The sequence below is a fragment of the Monodon monoceros genome, unplaced genomic scaffold (assembly GCF_005190385.1).
Source record: "Monodon monoceros isolate NGI ecotype Baffin Bay Population unplaced genomic scaffold, NGI_Narwhal_1 Super_Scaffold_12, whole genome shotgun sequence".
Classification (NCBI taxonomy): Eukaryota; Metazoa; Chordata; class Mammalia; order Artiodactyla; family Monodontidae; genus Monodon; species Monodon monoceros.
The window spans coordinates 56,834,449-56,857,661 of NW_021703768.1; the positions used below are offsets into that span (position 1 = coordinate 56,834,449).

Here is a 23,213-nt window from a genome sequence, read left to right on the forward strand (position 1 = left end):
CATTCTGAATGTGCCCGAGATACAGATGGAGGGGGGTTGTTACAGTCAGCATTTTACAGATGGCAGAGGTGATGGAGAAACTTGGAATGACAGAGTCCAAAAGAAAACCCAGGTTTCCTGTTTTCTGAAAGAATACTCCAAAGATCTCTTGGATTTTGGGTAGGATTTAACTGCCCTGATCTCTTTCAGTGCATGTACTTACTTATCCTGGTCAAATAATTTCTGATTTCTCTTACTTTTGATGCCTGGCCCCAGTGTTTGAACTTGGGCTGCTTGAATAGCCCAAGAAAGGGAGGCATGTAGGAAAACGGGGTGTATCTATGGGACATGTCCATGCCCCAGGAGAAGGATGGTTAAAATAGCTGGACTGAAGCGTGATCATTAATATTTCTAATGAATATATCTTATTCAAGAATGATACATGTGAAGTTTTGAAAATTATAGGATACTAGTGGTATTTGGTAAAATCAGATCGAACATTTGAATTTGGTTATTTCTGCTTGCGAATTTATCTGGTTGGGAAACTTCTCTTTGCAAAATAACGCGCCTTTGGTCTCCTAGTTAGAGCGACAATTCAGGGCTGTCACCATAGCAGCTTGGGGCTGCCCGTAGCTGATAGCAGGTTTCTACATGGAGAGGTTGAGGGACGTGCTGACAGGAGGAGTTGCCACATCTATTTAAAACCATCTTCCTGAGAACTTCCTGAGATGGCGGCGTCTTAGTCTGGTGGATGTTGGGAAGGGCCATCTGTCTTTCTGCATTTAATCTTCCTTGGCCCCGAGAGTCACAGAGAGGCCTCTGTGTACTTTCCATCATTGGCAAGAGCTGTAAATAAACTGCCCAGCTTCATTAGGTTCACCTGGAGGCTTTGTGTAGAAAGACTGGTCGGATGACATCACTGTTTCTCCACTCACTGGGGAGGAATAAAAAGGAACATTTTTCTCCAGCTTTCAGAAGTTATGATGTCATCTGGGTCCCGAGGCAGATAGCCCAGGCTCCCCCCACAGTGAGAAAGGGTCCAGGGCTCCCTCACAACCTTGTTTGATTGCATTGAGATTCCCAAGCCAGAGCTCTAATTCTCACTCTCCCTGCTGCCCTGAGATGGGTGTGTGATCACTGTATTGTCGGAATCTTACACAAGATTGTGTCCCCAGGTTCGTGTTCTGCCCGGGGCCAGCTGGGCATCTGTCTGGTAGCTCAGAGGTCACACCCACTATCAGCACCTTGGCCTGGGCAAGGGAGAGGGCTGCAGAGGCCTGGAAACAGCCCCGTGGCCCAGTACCGGGTGGGCGGTTAACTGGCTTGCTCTAGGTTCAGTTCAGCCCTGAACCCTCAGCTCATTTACGTGAACACAGGTGCCTCTCCTACATTCCTGTGCAGTTCCACAGTTAGTTTCTAGTGGTTGGTTTCTACCCCCATGTCATTGGTTTGTCTTTTTTTTTTTTTTTTTAACAGTAAAATAGAACAGAGGACATATGTAAACAAAAGGGTTTGTCATTGCCAGAATTTTAAATCTGGAGGTATCACAATCCACCCATCTGGACCCCAAATAATACCTCTCTCTCTGTCTTTAAATAAGGCAGTGTCAATAAGGTAGTGTTGTGAATATTGCTGCTTAAATCATTTTTACTAGCCCACAGAAGTAGAATTTTAGCACAAGGGACTGTGCATATATCAGAATTTACCACTAATTACAGAAGAAAAAGAAACAGCTTTAACTGGAGAATGGGAGTTCCGTGCAAGGGCTGAATTCTAGTCACTGAGGCATGTTCGGAAGGGCACACATTTTCATTATACCAGGCAGGCGTTTTAAAGGCCAGAGGCTCTGTCATAGTCTCCTCTGCCGGCCCCGTAACCCCCACCCCGATACTTTGGGGAAGTAATGCTCAACACACGTTAAAAGATCTCTAGAACTTTCCCTTACAGACTAGATCAGTGGTGTCAGGGGTGCTGGGGGAAGACAAGAAAAGGGGGAGACACAGGGTAGAATTCACTCACTTCTCCTTGTCCCAACCAGAGTACCTGGGCCTTTACCTTTTTTACATTCTGGACTTTGGAGAAAAGATGCCATAGCCAAAGTGGATTGGAAACCACTGGAGCAGGCCAATGGTTAGCAGGCTTTTAGAGCTGTGATTGCCTATTGTTGCCTTGGGAAGAGGTTTTGAGTACAGAATGACTCAGTAACTAAGGGATCTTAAAGGCCGTTTGATGTCTACTCTTGCTCCTTTTATTTAGTCCTTGAAACATACTAGTCCAGAGAAACCAGAAACACAATTTGGCAAAACCAAAAATGACACTTTTTTTAACAAGAATAGCTAAAAATAAATGGACTGAAAAATAGAACTATCAGTGCATTTTGAGCTTCAGCTTTTGTGAGTCATTGGAGGTCAACGACAAAACCAGAGCCTACAGATAGAACAGTCATCTGGCTAACCCATCCCTCCCTGAAATCTGAGGATGGTGAAATCACCATCTCCTGGGGACATTTTTCATTCTCTCTGTTAGAAAGTTTTTCCTCATTCGTCTCATCGTATCTTCATGGAAGGAATGTGATCCCTTTTCCACCTGACAGTGTCTTAACACCCTTCACCAGTGCTGCCAATTTTTTTCCCCTCCAGATTAATCATTTTCATCTACTCAGTGTTCTCCATGAAACAAGATATTAAAAGTTCCTTACATTCTCTGGTCACTGTCCATTGGCAGGAAACGGGGGGAGGGTGGGGATGGGGGAAACTCAGGAGCTCATTCTTGGCCATGTTTCAGTGCCTTGGCGTTATCGGACAATTAGATATAGGAGTCCAGAGCTCGGGGAACTAAGAGTGGGCTAGAGACATTAATGTGGAAGCCATCAGCACATTAGAAAATAGATGAAGTAGTCTAGAGGGAGGAATGTGTTAGAAGAGAAGGGGGCCCAGGTCTAGCGTTTAGAGGTTAAGGCCAAGGAGGAGGAGCGAGCAATTTCAGTTTGTTTGTTTTTGGTCCAGTTTCTCTAAAATGCTATGACTCACACTGGACACCATACTCCAGGGGTCACTGACCAGGTTAGGAGTGTGAGGGTCAGTGACTTCTACAGTTTTCAATACAATTTTCTATTCAATAAGTCTAAAACTAACTTTTGACCATCACCATCCACAATTAAACGTCAGTGAAGAAGGGATGCAGGCTCTGAGGAGCTCTGTAATTAACAGTTTGGGGGGGGGTTCCCTTTAAGAAAAAGAAAACAAAATTATTAATACACAATTAAGTACAGGACTTTGGGAGGGGACCAGGCCACTGAGGAGCCTTGCAATTTAAACTTCTTTAGCTTTATGATAAATGCACTTGACTGTCAACTAAAATCCCTGAGTCTTTTCCATGGATATTGTTGATAAGCCCCATCTCCCAATCCTGCTTTCCCAGCTGGTTTATTGGACTTTACATTTATCCCTTTAGAATACCTCTGTTAGAGTTGACTTATTCATCATCATCCCAATGTCAATGGCTTTCCTAAATGTCTTAATTCTGCCACCCCACAATGCCTAGGCCTCCTATTTTTATGCTGTCCACAGATTTGATAAGCATGCCTTCACCACTTTCATTCACGTCAATACCAACAGGACATAAATGAGCCCATCGCAGACCTCCCTCCAGGTTGACATGGAGCAGCAGAATTTATATGGCTGGCTAGGACCACCCAGTTCTACTGTCACACCGTGCAGAGATCCTGTTAAACATCTTGCTAAAACCCACAGATACGCTGTCTGCTGTATTTCCTCATTAGCCAAGCAAGTAATCTAACCACAAAAGGAAATGTAGTTAGTTAGTAGGCTATGGTTTAGAAATTGCAATCTTATTTCATTAATATTATCTGCTGTAAAGTCATTTATTTCCTATATGTTCCTTCCTCTTCCAGTATGCCTGCATTTAATTAGAAAAGGCAATTAATGAAAAGGACTATCTTTGCCCCAAACAATATTCCTTCTGGTCATGTCACCCACCCGTCTTTGTAAGAACAAGGGGAGGGTAGCAGAGTCAGTGTGCTTGAGAAGTATTAGTGGGCTCTGGTCACTTCCCAAGTGTCCACTTCAGGAGGACAGCACGTATTTAACTGGCCAAGTTCAGTGAGGTTCAACAAACATCGACTGAGCCTGATGATGTGCTGGGGAAACAAAGGTAACAGAGATAAGAGAAGACGTGTTTCCGCCTATTCAGGAGCTTTTAGTATAATGGGCTCTACTAGCTAGCATTTATCATGGTGATGATTTGCAAACCCTTTTAGAGGAAGCCTCAGGTCCCGAGTCTAGGACCTACTCACAGGTACCCTTGTCACTGCTCACATTGTTGGCTCCTCCTCGTTGCTCTCGCCTGTCCCTTGGTTGAGCGGGCACTTGTGAGACCCGGTCTTTGCCCTTGAGGCCCTGTCTCTCCAGTGTACGTGCTGGCACAGGTCTGGAAGCCGGTTCTGGGGGGACATCGGGGCTTTGTTTCTGCTGTGCTGCTCCAAGGCCGTAGCGCTTGTTCTTCCTCCTCCTCCTGGACCCTTTCCATCTGTCTCTTTCATGACGGGTTCTCTCCAGCCTGAGACTGTGTTCTTGTCTCATGCACAGTGCGTTGTTGCTTCTCCAAAGGAACCGGATTTTCCCTCTGTGAAAAAAAGCCTGTCTGGCAGTGCTGACTTTCGTTTTCTGCTTTCTCTTGTACGTCATAGCTTTCCATTCACCAGCCTCTTTGCTGTTTTTCAAGGCCCTTGACTTCCTCAGAATTCTGCACAGCTTTGTTTCCTTTGGGGGGGTCATTTCCTTCGTTTCATAGAAACTCTCTGGGTAGAGGTGAAAAGATGGAAAGTAAGGAGGTATTCCACAAGTCCTTTTACCTTCTCCTTGATGTTGATGATTTCCTACGTCACATAAAAAGAGCTAATGACTGAATACCCCCTGCACACAGCTGGATCATACCTTTACCTGCCACACCCCTCAGGGTAGAATTTCAAAAATTAAAATGAACTAAACTTAATTTTTGCATTTCACTATTAAAAACTCAGCAGTTTGAGTTATCCTGGATTTCTCCTCAAAAATGTGTTATAAAACATGAATAGTTTGCATGCGCTCTGTGTGAAAATTAGGACTGAGACAATTGTAACTGTTCTATAGTGATGGTGATGTGGGTCTATGCTAGTTATTGGACAGGAAACCATACTTGGTGCTGATGTTTGCTTTGGTCAGCAAATAATTTGAGCAAAGACTCCCCCATGGATGGCTACCATTTGCTGTTTATCAGTTTTCTTAGCTTCCAAAATAGTTGATTCTTATCCCTTTTATAGAAGATCATCAAGTCAGAGGAGAACAACAAAGTCAAAGAAAGACTTGTTGTTTTGTGACCCTTCACATAAAATGTAGGACAAACAGGCTAACAGAACAAAAATGGCTATTCTACTGCAATCTAACGTTGGAAAATTCAGATTTTATAACCCTTCTAAACATTCATACTAGTAGCCTCAGAACGCTGGTATCCAGGAGGTTGTATGAGACAGAGAAAACCACTCCAATACTAGAAGGGAAGAGTTTAGACCCACTGGCTCAGGGATGCCTGGACCAAATGAAATCTTTGCTTTGCCCTCATCATTTACCATTAAGGACACAGAGCTCTTTTCACTGGAAACGCTGAGCCGATTTATGAGCTTTGCTGTTAACTGAAGGAAGAAGACTGGAGTTTATGGCATGATTCTCCCTCACTACCTACTAGGCATAGGGCCATAATATGGAGTGAGAAAGAAAACAGCATTTTCATTAAGTCACAGTCTCTGTTTTAGTCCCAATTAACTCTTATGCATTTCGCATCCTGCAGTACTAAACAATGTGTTGAAAACTTTTCAGCCAGATTTGATTTTAGCCACTCATGCCCAGCTTGCCCTGAAAAGAACAGGAGTTGTAACAGAGTAGAATATCTCACTCACCCTGGATTCAAACAAGAGCAAATTCAAACAAGACAAATTTTGGCTCCTTGCTCACATAATTATCCAACTGCTCTGACTATCTTGGTTTCAGAGTGTCTGTATTTGCAGAGAATCTGCTGGATGAACTACTCATGCTTTACATAGTGTGAACTGATGCCAGAACCAGTAATTTTTTGTAGTAATGTGCAGTCTACAACTTTCTGTCTCCAAGATGCAAAAAAAACCCCACCAAACTTTTTTCTTCTCTACCTACCAGATTCTAAAAATTGACACCATGTGCACTATATCAAAATTCATTTAATGTGTCATCAGTCCTTTTTGCCCAGCCCAGTGGAATAAAAGAAAACATTTCATATCAGTGGTGAAATGACTCACCGAGCCATCCCCTGTGATAGTTTGTTACTTTTTAAAGGGCATTTTTGCATGGCAAGTACCCAGGGGTTGTATCCAGAGTATTTCATAACCACACAGGCACCGATCATCCAGATGGTCACTAGTCTTAGAAGTGGAGCAGAGTTCTGAAGATCCCCTGCTGGGCAAGAACAGATGGTGGTGAGGTCTGAGGGGGAGGTGCTTGGGGCAGGGGGGAGCGGAGTAGGGAGTTGAGGGAGAAGGGAGTGGTAGGAGTGGTCAGGACAGAGGCTGTTAACTTACCAGTATGGAAATATTTACCAACCAACATCTCTGACGTTTGCCCTGTGTGCATCCAGTGATCCTGTAATACCTAGTAATAGATGGAGAGGATGGATCAGTGATGACAGTCACTTGAACTTCTTCTTTCTTTGTTTCTTATGATTTTTTAAATCCCAGATTGGGGAGTTACTGAGTACCACCCATCCTGCCAACAAAGCCAGCTTAACCCTTTTCTGTCCCGAAGAAGGGGACTGGAAAAACTCCAATCTTGACAGACATAATCTCCAAGACTTCATCAATATTAAACTCAACTCCGCTTCTATATTGCCAGAAATGGAAGGACTTTCCGAGTTTACCGAGTATCTCTCAGAATCCGTGGAAGTCCCATCTCCCTTTGATATCCTAGAACCTCCCACATCAGGTGGATTTCTGAAGCTATCCAAGCCCTGCTGTTACATTTTTCCAGGAGGGAGGGGCGATTCTGCATTGTTTGCAGTGAATGGATTCAATATGCTCATCAACGGAGGATCAGAAAGAAAATCCTGCTTCTGGAAGCTCATCCGACACTTGGACCGAGTGGACTCCATCCTGCTCACCCACATTGGGGATGACAATTTGCCTGGAATAAACAGCGTGCTCCAGCGGAAAATCGCAGAGCTCGAGGAAGAACAGTCCCAGGGCTCCACCACAAATAGTGACTGGATGAAAAACCTCATCTCCCCCGACTTAGGAGTTGTGTTTCTCAATGTACCTGAAAATCTGAAAAACCCAGAGCCAAACATCAAGATGAAGAGAAGCATAGAAGAAGCTTGCTTCACTCTCCAGTACCTAAACAAATTGTCCATGAAGCCAGAACCTCTGTTCAGAAGTGTAGGCAATACCATTGATCCTGTCATTCTTTTCCAAAAAATGGGAGTTGGTAAACTAGAGATGTATGTGCTTAACCCAGTCAAGAGCAGCAAGGAAATGCAGTACTTTATGCAGCAGTGGACTGGCACCAACAAAGACAAGGCTGAACTAATCCTGCCTAACGGTCAAGAAATAGACATCCCAATTTCCTACTTAACTTCAGTCTCATCTTTGATCGTGTGGCATCCAGCAAACCCTGCAGAGAAAATCATCCGAGTCTTATTTCCTGGCAACAGCACCCAATACAATATCCTGGAAGGACTGGAAAAGCTCAAACATTTGGACTTCCTGAAGCAGCCACTGGCCACTCAGAAGGATCTAACTGGCCAGGTGGCCACCCCTGCTGTGAAACAAGTAAGACTGAAGCAGAGGGCCGACAGCCGGGAGAGCCTGAAGCCTGCTGCAAAGCCACTCCCCAGCAAATCTGGGCGAAAGGAGTCAAAAGAAGAAACCCCTGAAGTCACAAAAGTTAATCACGTGGAAAAGGCACCCAAAGTTGAAAGCAAAGACAAGGTAATGGTGAAAAAAGACAAACCAGTAAAAACAGAAACCAAACCTCCAGTGACAGAAAAGGAGGTGCCCAGCAAAGAAGAGCTGCCTCCGGCCAAAGCCGAGGGGCCTGAAAAGCAAGGCACAGACGTCAAACCCAAAGTCACCAAGGAGAAGACTGTGAAAAAGGAAACAAAGGCAAAACCCGAAGAAAAGAAAGAGGAGAAGGAAAAGGAAAAGCCAAAGAAAGAAGTGGCTAAAAAGGAGGACAAAACACCTGTCAAGAAGGAGGAAAAACCAAAAAAGGAAGAGGTGAAAAAGGAAGTCAAAAAAGAAATCAAGAAAGAAGAGAAAAAAGAAGTCAAAAAAGAGGTTAAGAAAGAAACCCCACTGAAGGAAGCCAAGAAGGAAGTTAAGAAGGAGGAAAAGAAGGAAATTAAAAAGGAGGAAAAGGAACCCAAAAAAGAAATTAAGAAACTTCCTAAAGACACAAAGAAATCACCTACTCCCGTATCTGAAGCAAAAAAACCGGCTGCATTAAAACCAAAAGTACCCAAGAAGGAAGAGACTGTCAAGAAAGATTCTGTTGCTGCTGGGCAGCTGAAGGAGAAGGGGAAAATTAAAGTCGTTAAGAAGGAAGGCAAGGCCGCAGAGGCTGTGGCCGCGGCCGCCGGCACCATGGCCACTGCGGCAGCTGTGGCGGCAGCGGCTGGAATAGTGACCGCGGGCCCCGCCAAAGAACTCGAAGCCGAGAGGTCCCTTATGTCATCCCCCGAGGATCTGACCAAGGACTTTGAAGAGCTGAAGGCTGAAGAGGTCGACGTAGCAAAAGACATCCAGCCTCAGCTGGAGCTGATCGAAGATGAAGAGAAACTGAAGGAAAGCGAGCCCGTCGAAGCCTATGTCATCCAGAAAGAGACAGAAGTTACCAGAGGTCCTGCCGAGTCCCCCGATGAGGGAATCACCACCACTGAAGGGGAGGGTGAGTGCGAGCAAACCCCCGAGGAGCTGGAGCCCGTCGAGAAGCAGGGGGTGGAGGACACTGAAAAGTTTGAAGACGAAGGAGCGGGTTTTGAGGAGTCCTCCGAGACCGGAGACTATGAAGAGAAGGCGGAAACCGAGGAGGCCGAGGAGCCAGAAGAGGACGGAGAGGAGAGCGTGTGTGTGAGCGCCTCCAAGCACAGCCTGGCGGCGGAGGAGGAGAGCGCCAAGGCTGAGGCCGACGGGCACGTCAAGGAGAAGAGGGAGTCGGTGGCCAGTGGTGATGACCGAGCAGAAGAAGACAGGGACGAGGTACTGGAGAAGGGAGAAGCTGAACAATCCGAGGAGGAGGGCGACGAGGAGGACAGAGCCGAGGATGCCAGAGAGGAAGACTACGAGCCTGAAAAGGCTGAAGCTGAAGATTACGTGATGGCCGTGGTTGACAAGGCTGCGGAGGCTAGCGGTGCCGAGGACCAGTATGGATTCCTTACCACGTCCACCAAGCTAGCGGGAGCCCAGTCTCCTGTCCAAGAACCTGCATCTTCAATTCACGATGAGACTTTACCCGGAGGCTCGGAGAGTGAGGCCACTGCCTCCGACGAGGAGAATCGGGAAGACCAGCCTGAAGAATTCACTGCCACCTCCGGCTACACCCAGTCTACCATTGAGATATCCAGCGAGCCCACCCCCATGGACGAGATGTCTACTCCTCGAGATGTGATGAGCGACGAGACCAACAATGAAGAGACCGAGTCCCCATCTCAAGAATTTGTAAACGTCACCAAATACGAGTCTTCACTGTATCCTCAGGAATACTCCAAACCTGCTGTGACATCACTCAACGGACTGTCTGAAGGGTCAAAAACAGATGCCACTGATGGGAAGGATTACAGTGCTTCAGCCTCCACCATCTCACCACCCTCGTCCATGGAGGAAGACAAATTCAGCAGGTCTGCTCTACGTGATGCGTACTGCTCTGAAGAGAAAGACGTGAGAGCTAGTGCCACGCTGGAGATCAAAGACATCGTCTCAGCAGTTTCAGATGAAAAACTTAGCCCACCCAAGAGCCCGTCCCTGAGTGCATCTCCACCATCACCCATAGAAAAGACCCCGGTGGGTGAACGTAGCGTGAACTTTTCTCTGACGCCCAGTGAGATTAAAGTCTCAGCAGAGGCAGAAGTAGTCCCAGCATCTCTGGAGGTGACCCAAGAAGTAGTGGAAGAACACTGTGCCAGTCCTGAGGATAAGACCCTGGAAGTGGTGTCTCCATCTCAGTCTGTGACTGGCAGTGCTGGCCACACACCGTACTACCAATCTCCCACTGATGAGAAATCTAGTCACCTTCCCACAGAGGTCATTGAAAAACCAGCGGCAGTCCCAGTGAGCTTTGAATTCGGTGATGCCAAAGATGAGAGTGAACGGGCTTCCATAAGCCCCATGGATGAACCTGTGCCTGACTCGGAGTCTCCTATTGAAAAAGTTTTGTCTCCTTTACGGAGCCCTCCCCTAATTGGTTCTGAGTCTGCATATGAAAGTTTTCCAAGTGCGGATGACAAGGCTCCTGATAGATGTACCGAAAGCCCCTTTGAAGGAAAGAATGGAAAAGAAGGCTTTCCAGACCAAATAAGTCCAGTTTCTGACATGACTTCCACTGGTCTTTCCCCAGACAAACAGGAAGGGAAAAGCACAGACTTTATACCGATAAAGGAAGACTTTGGTCAAGAAAAGAAAACTGATGATGTTGAAGCCATGAGTTCTCAAGCAGGACTGGCTTTAGATGAAAGGAAGTTAGGAGGAGATGTTTCTCCTACACAAATAGATGTCGGTCAGTTTGGATCTTTTAAAGAAGACACTAAGATGTCCATTTCTGAAGGCACTATCTCAGACAAGTCAGCTACCCCTGTTGATGAGGGTGTGGCAGAAGACACATACTCTCACATGGAGGGTGTGGCCTCGGTCTCCACAGCTTCTGTGGCTACAAGCTCATTTCCAGAGCCGACAACAGATGACGTGTCTCCCTCGCTGCATGCTGAGGTTGGTTCCCCACATTCCACTGAAGTAGACGACTCCCTTTCGGTATCTGTCGTGCAAACGCCTACCACTTTCCAGGAAACAGAAATGTCTCCGTCTAAAGAAGAATGCCCAAGACCAATGTCAATTTCTCCACCAGACTTCTCCCCTAAAACAGCCAAGTCTAGGACACCAGTTCAAGATCACAGATCTGAACAATCCTCGATGTCTATTGAATTTGGCCAGGAATCCCCTGAGCATTCCCTTGCTATGGACTTCAGTCGTCAGTCTCCAGATCACCCTACAGTGGGTGCAAGTATGCTTCACATCACTGAAAATGGGCCAACTGAGGTGGACTACAGTCCTTCTGACATGCAGGACTCTAGTTTATCACACAAGATCCCACCAACGGAGGAGCCGTCCTACACCCAAGATAATGATCTTTCTGAGCTCATCTCAGTCTCTCAGGTGGAGGCCTCCCCATCCACCTCCTCCGCACATACCCCTTCTCAGATCGCTTCTCCTCTCCAAGAAGATACTCTATCCGATGTTGTTCCTCCCAGAGATATATCCGTATATGCCTCGCTCACCGCTGAAAAAGTGCAAAGTCTGGAAGGCGAGAAGCTCTCACCAAAATCTGATATCTCTCCACTCACCCCGAGAGAGTCCTCTCCTTTGTATTCCCCTAGTTTTTCAGACTCTACCTCTGCAGTCAAAGAGAGCACAGCAGCTTGCCACACTGCCTCTCCCCCACCAATGGGTGCAGCATCTGCAGAGCCATATGGCTTCCGTGCCTCCATGTTATTTGATACGATGCCACACCATCTAGCCTTGAAGAGAGATTTGACCACATCCAGCCTGGAGAAGGACAGTGGAGGGAGGACACCTGGAGACTTCAGCTATGCCTATCAGAAACCTGAGAAGACAACCAGGTCCCCAGATGAAGAAGGTTACGACTATGAGGCTTATGAGAAAACTACCCGGACCCCAGATGTGAGTGGCTATTACTATGAGAAAACAGAGGGCACCACCAAATCCCCATGTGACAGAGGCTACTCCTATGAGACCATTGAGAAAACCACCAAGACTCCCGAAGATGGTGGCTATGCCTATGAAATTACTGAAAAGCCCACACAGAGCCCCGAAGAGTCTGGGTACGCATACGAGATAAGTGAGAAGACAATAAGGACCCCTGAAGTGAGTGCTTACAGCTATGAAAAGACTGAGCGGTCTCAAAGGCTCCTGGATGACATCAGCAATGGCTATGACGACTCTGAAGAGGGTGGCCACACACTCGGGGATTCCAGCTACTCTTATGAGACCACTGAGAAAACTGCCAGTTTCCCCGGGTCTGAAAGTTACTCCTATGAGACATCGACAACAACTACACGAACCCCTGTTACCTCAGCATACTGTTATGAGACCCCTGATAAAAGCGCTAGAACCCCCCAGACGTCTACATATGCCTTTGAGACTTCAGACCAGCGCTACACTGCTGAAAAGAAGTCCCCCTCCGAGGCTCGCCAGGATGTTGACTTATGCCTTGTGTCCTCCTGTGAATACAAGCATCCCAAGACGGAGCTTTCACCCTCCTTCATTAATCCCAATCCTCTCGAGTGGTTTGCCAGTGAAGAGCCAACGGAAGAATCGGAGAAGCCCCTCACCCAATCAGGGGGAGCCCCACCACCTCCTGGAGGAAAGCCCCAGGGCCGACAATGTGATGAAACCCCTCCCACCTCAGTCAGCGAGTCAGCCCCGTCCCAGACTGACTCTGATGTCCCCCCAGAGACAGAAGAGTGCCCCTCCATCACAGCTGATGCGAATATCGACTCGGAAGATGAATCAGAAACCATCCCCACAGACAAAACCGTCACATACAAACACATGGATCCACCTCCGGCCCCCATGCAGGACCGCAGCCCTTCTCCACGCCACCCTGATGTGTCCATGATGGACCCGGAGGCCTTGGCCATTGAGCAGAACCTGGGCAAAGCTCTGAAGAAGGACCTGAAGGAGAAGACCAAAACCAAAAAGCCAGGTACAAAGACCAAGTCATCCTCACCTGTCAAGAAGGGTGATGGGAAGTCCAAGCCCTCTGCAGCTTCACCCAAGCCAGGGGCCTTGAAGGAATCCTCAGATAAGGTGTCCCGAGTGGCTTCTCCTAAGAAGAAGGAATCTGTGGAAAAAGCAACAAAAACCACCACCACCACTCCTGAGGTCAAAGCCGCACGTGGGGAAGAGAAAGACAAGGAGACCAAGAATGCCGCGAATGCCTCCACATCCAAATCGGTAAAGACGGCGACTGCAGGTAGGTGGAAGGTGCTGGCATCCTGGTACAGGGCACGACAATTCTACTTTTCACTGCAGCCTCTGCATTTCCATTTGACTTTGTACTGGGGAGGTGAGAGAACACAACTTGGTGCTCTCCCTTCCCTTCACTGTTTTCTTCTGCCAAAAGGTATAGATCTCAGCCCAGTGTAGCCTGTAGGCCTGGGGGTAGCTCAGCTTATGGCCCAGGGCAGCTCTGATTTCCCAGATGCGACCCCTGGGTTTGCTCCCTTTTGCAACACAGCAACCGCAGCCTTGTTCTCAATCTTCAGAACCAAGGATGTGTGTTTCAGGCTCCTCGGGAAGATTCTGTTGGCATTGGCTTCGGCCACGCCGGCCCCAGAATCAAGTTGAGGTGACACAGGCCAGGAGCTCTCAAAGGCCTAGGGAGAACCAGAGTTCCAAGCCAAGCCTGGAATAAGCAGCATAGGTCCAAGATTTAGGTCCCATTTTTTAAAAATAAAAACATTTAAAATAAAGTTATAACATTTTAAAAATTAAAAGTTATACAGTTTTTAAATAGAAAAAAATGACCAGGCTGGAGATGCATCCCCATTAAAGGCAATGCTTTGTTTGATCAACCAGCGAATTCACTTGACCACTGGGTACCCAGTACAAATAGACAGAAAAGCATCCAAGGCTCTACTTATCCCATTCTGACCACACGGCCTCACTAACAGAGACTCAGCATTCTATTTCAGATTGAAATTCCACTTGGCAAGAGCAGATATCCCTGACTTCAGATTCTTAGACTTATCAAGGTCTCAGCAATGACCTGGGTTTTTGATGGAGCAGGTCTCTGATGGCCCAGCTTCATTTTGTTGCTTCAAACCAATTACAGGGATTTTAATTCATATATTTTGTTTTACACAGTTATTCAGGGATTTTAGATCACAGTTCACAAAGTAACATAAATTGACTCAAACGTGTAAAGCAAACAGTAATTTAAGCAACACTTCCTTGATTTATTATGGAAAATCTGAGAGATGAACCTTTGGGACTCTCAAATTCAGTACATTTTAGGAAGTATTAGTTACAGGTACAAATTTTTACTTTTAAGCAACATGGAGCATCAATTTCAAGACTCAGGTCTTAGCAGGTTTCCTCTTTTTACTTGCATGTAGAAAACAAACTGAGTTTGTTCATGCTTAGACTTAATGGAAAACCACCAGATAATTAACTCCTTGATCTAAAGGACTTGACAACTTGACCTGCACTTAGGAGAAAACATGAAATCCATCCAAACAGATAAAATCCAACTGGAATCTGCTACCAAACTTGCTGAACATACACTCTAGCCCTCACAAGTGATTTATTTTTTAAACTTTTTTTTTTTTTTTTTTTGGTCACTTAAAGAGAGAATTTTGAGGCAAAGTGAGTTAATTTGAACTTACTTTGAAGATGCTTCCCCAGTAGTTTTTTAAAAAGATAAAATTGCACTATTAATTAATTTTAAAACAAACCTGGGTCGACGTCTGGCTTGGGCTGCTATGAACAATGTTCAAGGGTGTTGATGGGAGTGATTTAGTGTGCAAGGGGAAACCGCAGACATTTTTAAATATTAGAATGTAACTCACAAACTTCTGTTACAAGTCAGAATTCTCGGGGAGACTTACACATGGATATGTTGAGGGCTTTTAGCTTAGGTTCATTATAAAGGCTGGCTAATCTATTCATAAAATGAGTCGGTTTATCCAAATACCAGTTTGGCTGATTCTCACCACGTCCCTGCCCCCACTGAAAATAAAAGTAGACCAATTCACTGCTGGTTTCGACTCTGGGATGACAGCCTCTATACATCCCATGGAGAAAGGCAAGAGGATTAAATATATAGGGTCCAGCTAGTATTTTAAATGGCTTTACAGCAGTGGTCTCAAACCAGATACACATTAGCATCAGCTGGGGTGCTTTTAAAAAATGGTGGTGCCCAGCCCAATTAAGCGAGACTCTGGGGCATGGGGCCTGGTATTAAGCGTGCTAAGTGATTCTAATCATGTGGCCAGGGAAAGAATCACTGCCTTAGAATGCTAGTTGTATTAATGTTTCAAAAAGTTTAAACCTTCTAATTAGAGCAAATCAGAAAGCCAGCTCACCAAACAAGGTGCCCAGAAACTTTGGGGTTAGTCTGAATCTTTACTTTGCCTGGGCTTTCTGATTTAGACTGGGAATTTTGGCTGCTACGTGCCCCTGACCTCAGTCTGGTATGTCCTGATTGGCTAGAGAAAGCCTGGTCTTTCTGACCCTTCCTCTTGCCTCATACCTCTTGGTATCTGATCTTGTCTAAGGAGAGACGTCTCACATTTTAGAGTACTGTCCTACGGAGAGAATACAGTGTTTCATCAGTTGATGAATGAGGCTGAGGTGCTGAGGGTCTTGGAAATCATATGTTAATTAAGATCTGACCACTGGCTAGGTTGAATGTGAGGGTATGATATTCAGCTGTGGGCAAAATTGCTTTCAAATGAGATCTTAACTGGATTACAAAGATTGCTTAACTGTGTTTTACCAAATGCAGATATTTTCTTTTGTCCTTTAGAAATCTGTTTCTTAGACCACTTTTCAAATTAAAATGCACATTAGTAGCTCTTTCAGAAGGAGTGTTACTACCTAGTTCCATCTTTGAGGAAGGCCTGAACTCTTCTTCCTAATGGGTTGTCCACAAAGGGAAACATTCCATTCTTCAGTTCTCCTGTTGAGATGGTAAACAACCAGGTCATATTTTCTCAAACTGCCAGTGTTAAATGCCCTCTATGAGAGAGGGGAATGCCCAGTACCCCCTCCCCATGCCCTAGAGGACCTTCTTGGGAAGGAGTAGGGAAGGTGTACCGGACAGATGGGTCTCTTCGCATTCCTGTGACCCCGGCTTTCTCTTTATTTTTGTTCATTTACCGAAGGGCCAGGAAACACCAAGACATCCAAGCCCTCAGCTGTGCCTCCAGGCCCCCCTGTGTACTTGGACCTGTGCTATATTCCCAACCACAGCAACAGTAAGAACGTCGATGTTGAATTTTTCAAGAGAGTGAGGTCGTCCTACTACGTGGTGAGTGGGAATGACCCCGCTGCTGAGGAGCCCAGCCGGGCTGTCCTGGATGCCTTGTTGGAAGGGAAGGCCCAGTGGGGCAGCAACATGCAGGTAAGAGCTCCAGGACAGTGTCCGCACTGCACAGGGAGCTGTGTCCAGAGGCAGAGGGAAGGGATCATGTTTGATGAGGCACCATTATGACTGTGGATCCACATGAGGTACCCTGGGGGGTCTGCCACACGTAAACTGTCCTGAGGACAAAGTAGACTTAACACACAGAAGGTGGTCTAAAAGTATTCTTGTTACCACCAGCCACCAGGGACTTGGAGGAAAGCCACTTTACCACCCTAAAGCATAATACATTTATCTGCAAAATGGGACCAAGATTACTTGCCCTTCACCCTAATATACCAAGAATATTAACCAATGTAACCAAGTGGTCATATTTCCATGTGATGCGGATGAGGACTTGTCTTTACTCCTTTGTGCTTCACAAGTAGACCAAAGCTTGGAATATGGCCGTTTAGAAAATCGGCTGTCCAGTGAGATGCTGCAGGAGGGGCACTGCTGAAAATGGTCCCCAGCAGGATACTCCCGGCTCCCAAGCATCATAACTAGGCACGAACCACTCTTAATACTATGTCAGCTTTGGTTTTTGCTTATCTAAGTTTTCCTTATGGTTTTTGTACAGTCATTCAGTAAACTGTGCTTGCATAACATTGAATAGAAATGCTGGTTATTTCATCATATGAAATCTATGAGAAACACCCAGTGGCCTCTTACTGAATACGAGGTGGAATTTTTACTGTTCAAGTCAGTGCCCGCCTACCCACCCAACTCCTCTGCCCCTAAGCACACACACAGATTAAAGATACAAACGTTTGTTCTTAGGATCAGTTATGTTAAAGGAAATACAAGAAATTCCACCTTAACCGAAGCACTTCTCTTAACACTAAAGAACTGAAAAACCTACGACTCATTGATAAACTAATTAGCTAGTCATGACGTGCTTTTGGTTCCAGTGTTCAGCTCCCCCAGAAAAACTGATTTTTTGGCAGCTTTATTCTGGTTCCTAGAAAACGTTAAGTTGAAAAATTCTTTGAATTTCCTAAGGACAATAGAAGATTTTTCTCTTTGCCCTTCTTTTTCTAATGGTCTAATACCTCACTGTTCTGTTTGTTTTTCATCCGATTTCCGGTTCTGCTCTTCAGCAGCTGTTTTCTCTCTCCCTGCAGGTAACCCTGATCCCAACGCATGACTCGGAAGTGATGAGGGAATGGTACCAGGAGACCCATGAGAAACAGCAGGAGCTCAACATCATGGTTTTAGCAAGCAGCAGTACCGTGGTTATGCAAGACGAGTCCTTCCCTGCATGTAAGATTGAACTGTAACAACCAGACCAGCCGCACCACAGGGTTTGAACTTTGTTTCCAGAAATTCTTCAGTTTGAAACCACCTTTTCTAACAAAAGTCAATTCACCTAAATAAGTCGCTGAACTGTTACCTGCCAAACGCTATACTGTGTCATGGTGATACAAGTCACTAATATTTCTCAGTTTTTGCTGATTGCTAAGGGAAGTAGCAGTCTTCCCACACTAGGGTTCAAGTTACTGCAAAATTACCTACCCCAGTTCATCTCTGCTGAACATTTGGAAACCATGCACTAGCAAACCCAACTGATTTCTGCTAGGTAGAGGCATCTGTCTTAGAGAGAGAAAGAGAGAGAGAGCGCGCACGCACAAAAGAGAGGGAACGCAGAACAGAGAGAGAGAGAGAGAGAAAATGAGAAAGAAAAAAAGAATGCAAGAGGAGGAGACGTAATGGTAGAGAATGCTGGTGAGATACCAGAGAGAAAGAGAGAGCAGGGTGGGGCAGAGAAGAGAAAATAACCATTAGTTAGGTCTGCATTTTGTCTATTCTGTAGTTTGCATAGGCAAAGTTTGCAACTTGTGTCAGTCTGAGTCATCAAAAAGGGTCTTAATTTCCTAAAACAAGTTGGCTGGAAGAAAACGGAAAAGAACAAAACTTGTAATGAGGGCATGTGAGATTTTTCACGCCTTAATTAAGCTCCTTCAGCTTGAAGGCTGCACACTGACAAAATGTAGTGAGTGTAGACTGGACATGCAAGTGGTTTGAACCCCATTCAGAACTCTCAGACTCTTCAAACACACGAGTAGATTGATCTAAGGCATGCTCCCAGCATCTGTGCACCCAGTTAGTCCACTCTGAGTCAATTAACCTGCATGTGGAGACACCCAAGTCCACCCCGATAAACAAGCAAATACCAAAGCAGTTGGGAGTACATACGGTAGACAATTTGCCTTAGGAAGTGACTTGAATGTACAAAGATACTTGATGCACTTATTTTTTAATGTGAGACAGCGAGTTTATAAAACATCCGTGTAGGATTATAGATACTCCAGTTAAAGGAGCATGTGTGTGCGCGTGGGAGGGGTACTAGGAGCTTACCTGATTGGTGCAACAGTCTGATGCTGAGCATTGCGTGTTGAATACCACCTCAGGCCCCTCAGCCAAGCAAGTTGAGCCTTTCATAGCTTCTTTACTACTGCAAGTTCAAGATTGAAACGGCTTCTATGATCAGAACTGGGAAAACAGTGAATCTTAATGGTGGAAGAGGTTCTCAGCAAGTGTACAGTATTTAGCTTCCCTCATCTTAACATTGGCTTTTTATTTTTAATTTTCCATTAATTTCAGCATAATTATGGGAACAAGTGTACAGAAGAATTTTTTTTTTTTAGATATGTGAGAACTTTTCATAGATGAACTTTTTAACAAATGTTTTCATTTACAGGAAAATGCAAAGAAAATTTTCAAGTGACAGTCTTTTTTTTTAAAGTGTTTCGTAAGACAAAAAAAATGAATCATGTTTTTTGAAGTTCTGGTGAGATTGAAGTCTGATATTGCAGTAATAATATTTATTAAAAGCCCATCGCTACCAGGAATAGTGATACCTCCCACCCCTTGAGTCCCATAACAAAAATCTGAGTATGTGCTATCTTAGAGTGGGAGAGAATGGCTACTTTTCCAGGCCTTTACGAGTACATCACCCAGTGGTATCCTACGTACTTCTTTCAAGATCTTCAACCATGAGGTAAAAGAGCCAAGACAAGTTCAAAGAACCCTAGCAAAAATTTGCTTTGGGATTTTCTTTTTTGGAAAAAAAAAACAAAGAAAAATACGTTGAAAACAAATGAATTCCCAACTCCTACGGTTCATCAGGTAGAGTTCAGAGATCATTTCCATCATTGTCATCATTGAACTATGAACCTGGGAAGCCAGATCATGATTAAAACTGACGTTAAGTTTCAAGTTGCAGATCAACGCACCCAGTGTTCAGATGTGGCAAACTTTTCAGTGACAGCTGTGCTGGGCTCTGTCGAGTTGCGTCTCCTGCAGACTCTAAGATCTACGGAGTAGTCAACAATCACCTCGTTTTATTTTCTATGTTAGTTATTTATTTCAGAATTAACATTTTAGTTTATTTTTGTCTGATAAGTGTGTGTTTTGCACTGCTAACTACTACGAGGGTTTAAACAATGCTTCGTCCGGGTCCCTTCACCGAGGACCTAATGCAGTCTACTTAATGCTGTGAATTACATTTTTCAAATGTTTAATTTTTTAAAAAAATTAATATTCTATTTTTTTTTAGGCTTCTCTAGAAATGCAGCTTTTATTTATTACCCTATTTCTTTGAAGTCCTTAAGAACAACGCATTGATTTAGGGTACAAAAAAACGAGCACACGATGGAAAACACATTGTGACAAAAAAGGATTTCAGTGAGTATAAACTCACCTACTTAACAGGTATTTTAAGAGACAACCTAAGATACTCAAGATGATTATTTAATAATTAGTTAAGTTGGTTCACATGATGCATTGGAAGAGAAACAGATTTCCAGCCTTCTTGCCAAATCCAGACCTCTGGTTGATTTTTCTTTGATAGAAGATGGAATTATTTTCCAATTTCCCAAATTAAATTTAACATGTACATTATTTTGCTTTAAGAAAAAAACCAAACATTTTAGGAAAATTATAGCCAGTCTTCAATTATAACCATTCTATCCCACTCCTTTTTTTTTTTTTTTTCTTTTCTTTTTTGCTATGGAATTTAATGGAAAAAATATACAAAAGCTGTCACTGGTCAGCTGGCTCATTTTCCTATGAAATAGATCAGTACCTTTCTCCATCCATTGTTCTCAGTGATGACCACAGAGCCTGAATATAACAGGAACACCAATATTTACATTACAGGTTGCTCCTGTCCTTCCAGACACCTTTCCTACCTGTGTGACTAACCTAATTTTGCTAGTTTCATAAATACACAATTAGTTTAGTAACAGCCATCACAATGTACCATGTACATTCATGGTGAGAGCTAAAGATTGACACAGACTTCTAGGAGCTTTATTCATACTGATTACTTAATCCAATTGTATAGATTGAATATTTGAGTGAAAGGAATTTACACTCTGTTTAAATGATGGGATTCCATCGAGATAGCACTCATGATCATGAACTTTTTGGTAGTATTCTTAAAATTCTACAGAGACTAAACGTTAGAGATGATCCTCCATTTTCAATTTTAACTAATTCTATCTCCTTTCTCAAAACCCAATCCCTGTGCATGCTTTCCCAGTCTTGTGGTGGGGCTGGATACAGTGACTGACCCTCCCCCCCCCCTTTCCCAACCCTTAAATGCCATTTTCCATGGTGTTCCAAAAAAAATGTTTTTTTTTCTTAACCTTACATATCATAGTGAATGGTTTCCCCAGTGTATATGAATGTTTTAAGTGTCTCCAATAGCTTACACAGTTTAGGAGCTTTCCAGTACTTATTTAATAAGATTTAATCATTTGCTAATGGAAATTTTATCACTTCCCATTTTCCCTGTTACCAAATTTCAGCTCTCAGGAGCTGCTCTACAATTCTAAAATTGCTTTTCTTGCCTCTTTAGTCACCTGTCACAGGAGGTTCTTGCTCAGTAATGACATTGTGAGTTAGATTAATAACTTTTTTTTTGCGCTTCAGATTTAGAAGAAAAGACCCTGTTTCCATCTGAAAGGAACTGTAAGCTTTTATCTTTTAACCAACTGAACAACACACCAAAAGCAGCCTAGGGGATGAGCATTTCTTTGAAAGCAATTAGGTTATTCACCTGGTATTAAAACTATTTACTATGAAAAAAAAATCTGTGACTTTATTAATTTAAAAGGCAGCATCAACAACTGAAAAGGAAGGGAAGAAATAAATAGCTTCTCTGCACTCATTTGGAGCTCCCCAAAAAAGGAGCCATCAAGATGGGGCATCAAGACCGGGGCTGCCCTTTTCAGAACGCCCCTGCGGCACTGAGTCAGGCTTATGGCGCTGCATGCAGCCCTTTTCCTTCCACCCTGGAAGGACATGGTCTTGAGCCTGGCTGAGAAGCACCTCCCACTCCTCTCTCTTGTTCTGAATGGTGTTTGTGTCAGTCTGCAGCTGTGTATGGTATTATGTCTTATAATCCTGCATCACTTCTATCCTATCCAGTCATATCTAATGTAGAAAATTAGTTTCCAGTGAAAGTAATATGTAGTGCTTTTATGATATTTGTGTGCAATATCCCCTCTTCCATTGAGGATATTTGATGTAAAAGAAAAAAAAACACCTCAGTTCCACAATAAAATACAAAAGTGGCAAAAGTTGGTGTGTGTGCTGTGTTGTCTTTTGTCGTGTGTTACTGAGTTGGGTGCGTTGGGGGGCTGGGGCGTGTATGGTGGGTTCATTCACAAGGGGTGATTGATTGTGTTCTTTTCAGAGTGGGCTCCCTGGCTTTTGGTAAACCGCTGAGAGGGCCCTGCTACTATTTCTACAACTGTTGTCTCATTATCCTTCATAGCCAAGCCCTAGAGGACCTTGGGGTCTAAGGACAGAAACCGGAAGATCAGAGAAAGAGTTAAAATTGCTGCTTAAAAAGAAAAAGTCAACAGAGCAGTGTATCTGAAGGAGGATATTGGGAGGGTTTCCTACTAAATCACAATATAAACCAAAAACCAGGTTTTAATCTTAGCTCTGCCACACCTGGCTGTGTGACCTCAGTCACTTAATCCATCCGGAACTCCCTTTCTTACCTGTAAAATGAGAGGATTTGACAAGATGGTCAAACTGGATGACCCCTCCTAGGGCTGACTTTCTGGGGCTCTACAAAGTCATCACACTCGGTCATTATATCCAGTACGTTATCTCCTTTTTGGTTTCTTGCTCAGTTACAGAGTAAGCTCTATATAACATAATATGCTGTGGATTGGATTCACACCTAGGAAATAAAAGTTTTTTAGGAAAAGTGATGATAAATAATAAAAAAAAAAGAAAAAAAGGAGGAATTCTCCTCAGTCATTCAATGATTATTGTACCTTTACTCTATACCCAGCAGTGGGTAAGACCATGGGGGTTTAAAGGTGAGCAAAACATAAGTCCTGCCCTAACTGAACGCGGTGACTGGGACTCCCAAAATCCAAGGCTGAGTGAAGGTGACCATAGGAAAAGCACCAGAAATGATGTCTAAACTGAGACTGTGTGTGTGTGCCTCAATTCCCGCCACAGAAGACGTGCCCACAGAGTGATCAACAGACCTCCAGTACCTGGTCTTGTCTGTCCTCAGAGATGGTCCTTTGGCCTCAAAAGGCCACTGCAGCCTGTCTGAAGTCATAATGATGTTCCTCTGTCACAAACACTCCTTTTAATCTTACACTGTGCTTCCAAGTCATGGGGCTGGTCGACCGGTCCCATTAGAAGTCACTGTGTACCAGAAGGCATTCTGAAATCCCTCCAGAAATTAAAGGGTTACGCATGTGAGCACTCAGGGTGGGAAATAATCACCAAGAGATTTTGATTACATCTGTCAGATTAAAT

At 44.4% G+C, this 23,213-nt stretch overlaps 1 protein-coding gene and 1 long non-coding RNA gene across 3 annotated transcripts in view; one reads left to right on the forward strand and one right to left on the reverse strand.

Moving 5' to 3' along the window:
* MAP1B (microtubule associated protein 1B) overlaps positions 1-22,006 on the forward strand; it is a 93,990-nt gene extending 71,984 nt beyond the window's left edge. For both annotated transcript variants that reach the window (XM_029217364.1, XM_029217365.1), the window contains 3 exons: positions 6,743-13,262; positions 16,177-16,415; positions 17,540-22,006. In XM_029217364.1, coding sequence (XP_029073197.1) covers positions 6,743-13,262; positions 16,177-16,415; positions 17,540-17,695 — 6,915 coding nt within the window. In that variant the 3' untranslated portion in view covers positions 17,696-22,006. The remainder of the gene's footprint in view (positions 1-6,742; positions 13,263-16,176; positions 16,416-17,539) is intronic.
* LOC114892443 lies at positions 2,139-23,068 on the reverse strand. The gene is made up of 7 exons (XR_003792724.1): positions 22,943-23,068; positions 22,433-22,617; positions 18,774-18,908; positions 15,890-15,971; positions 13,017-13,694; positions 6,308-6,656; positions 2,139-4,798 (listed from the first exon to the last, which is right to left on the reverse strand). It is a non-coding gene; the product is annotated as an uncharacterized LOC114892443 (long non-coding RNA).
* Positions 23,069-23,213: the final 145 nt, after the last annotated feature.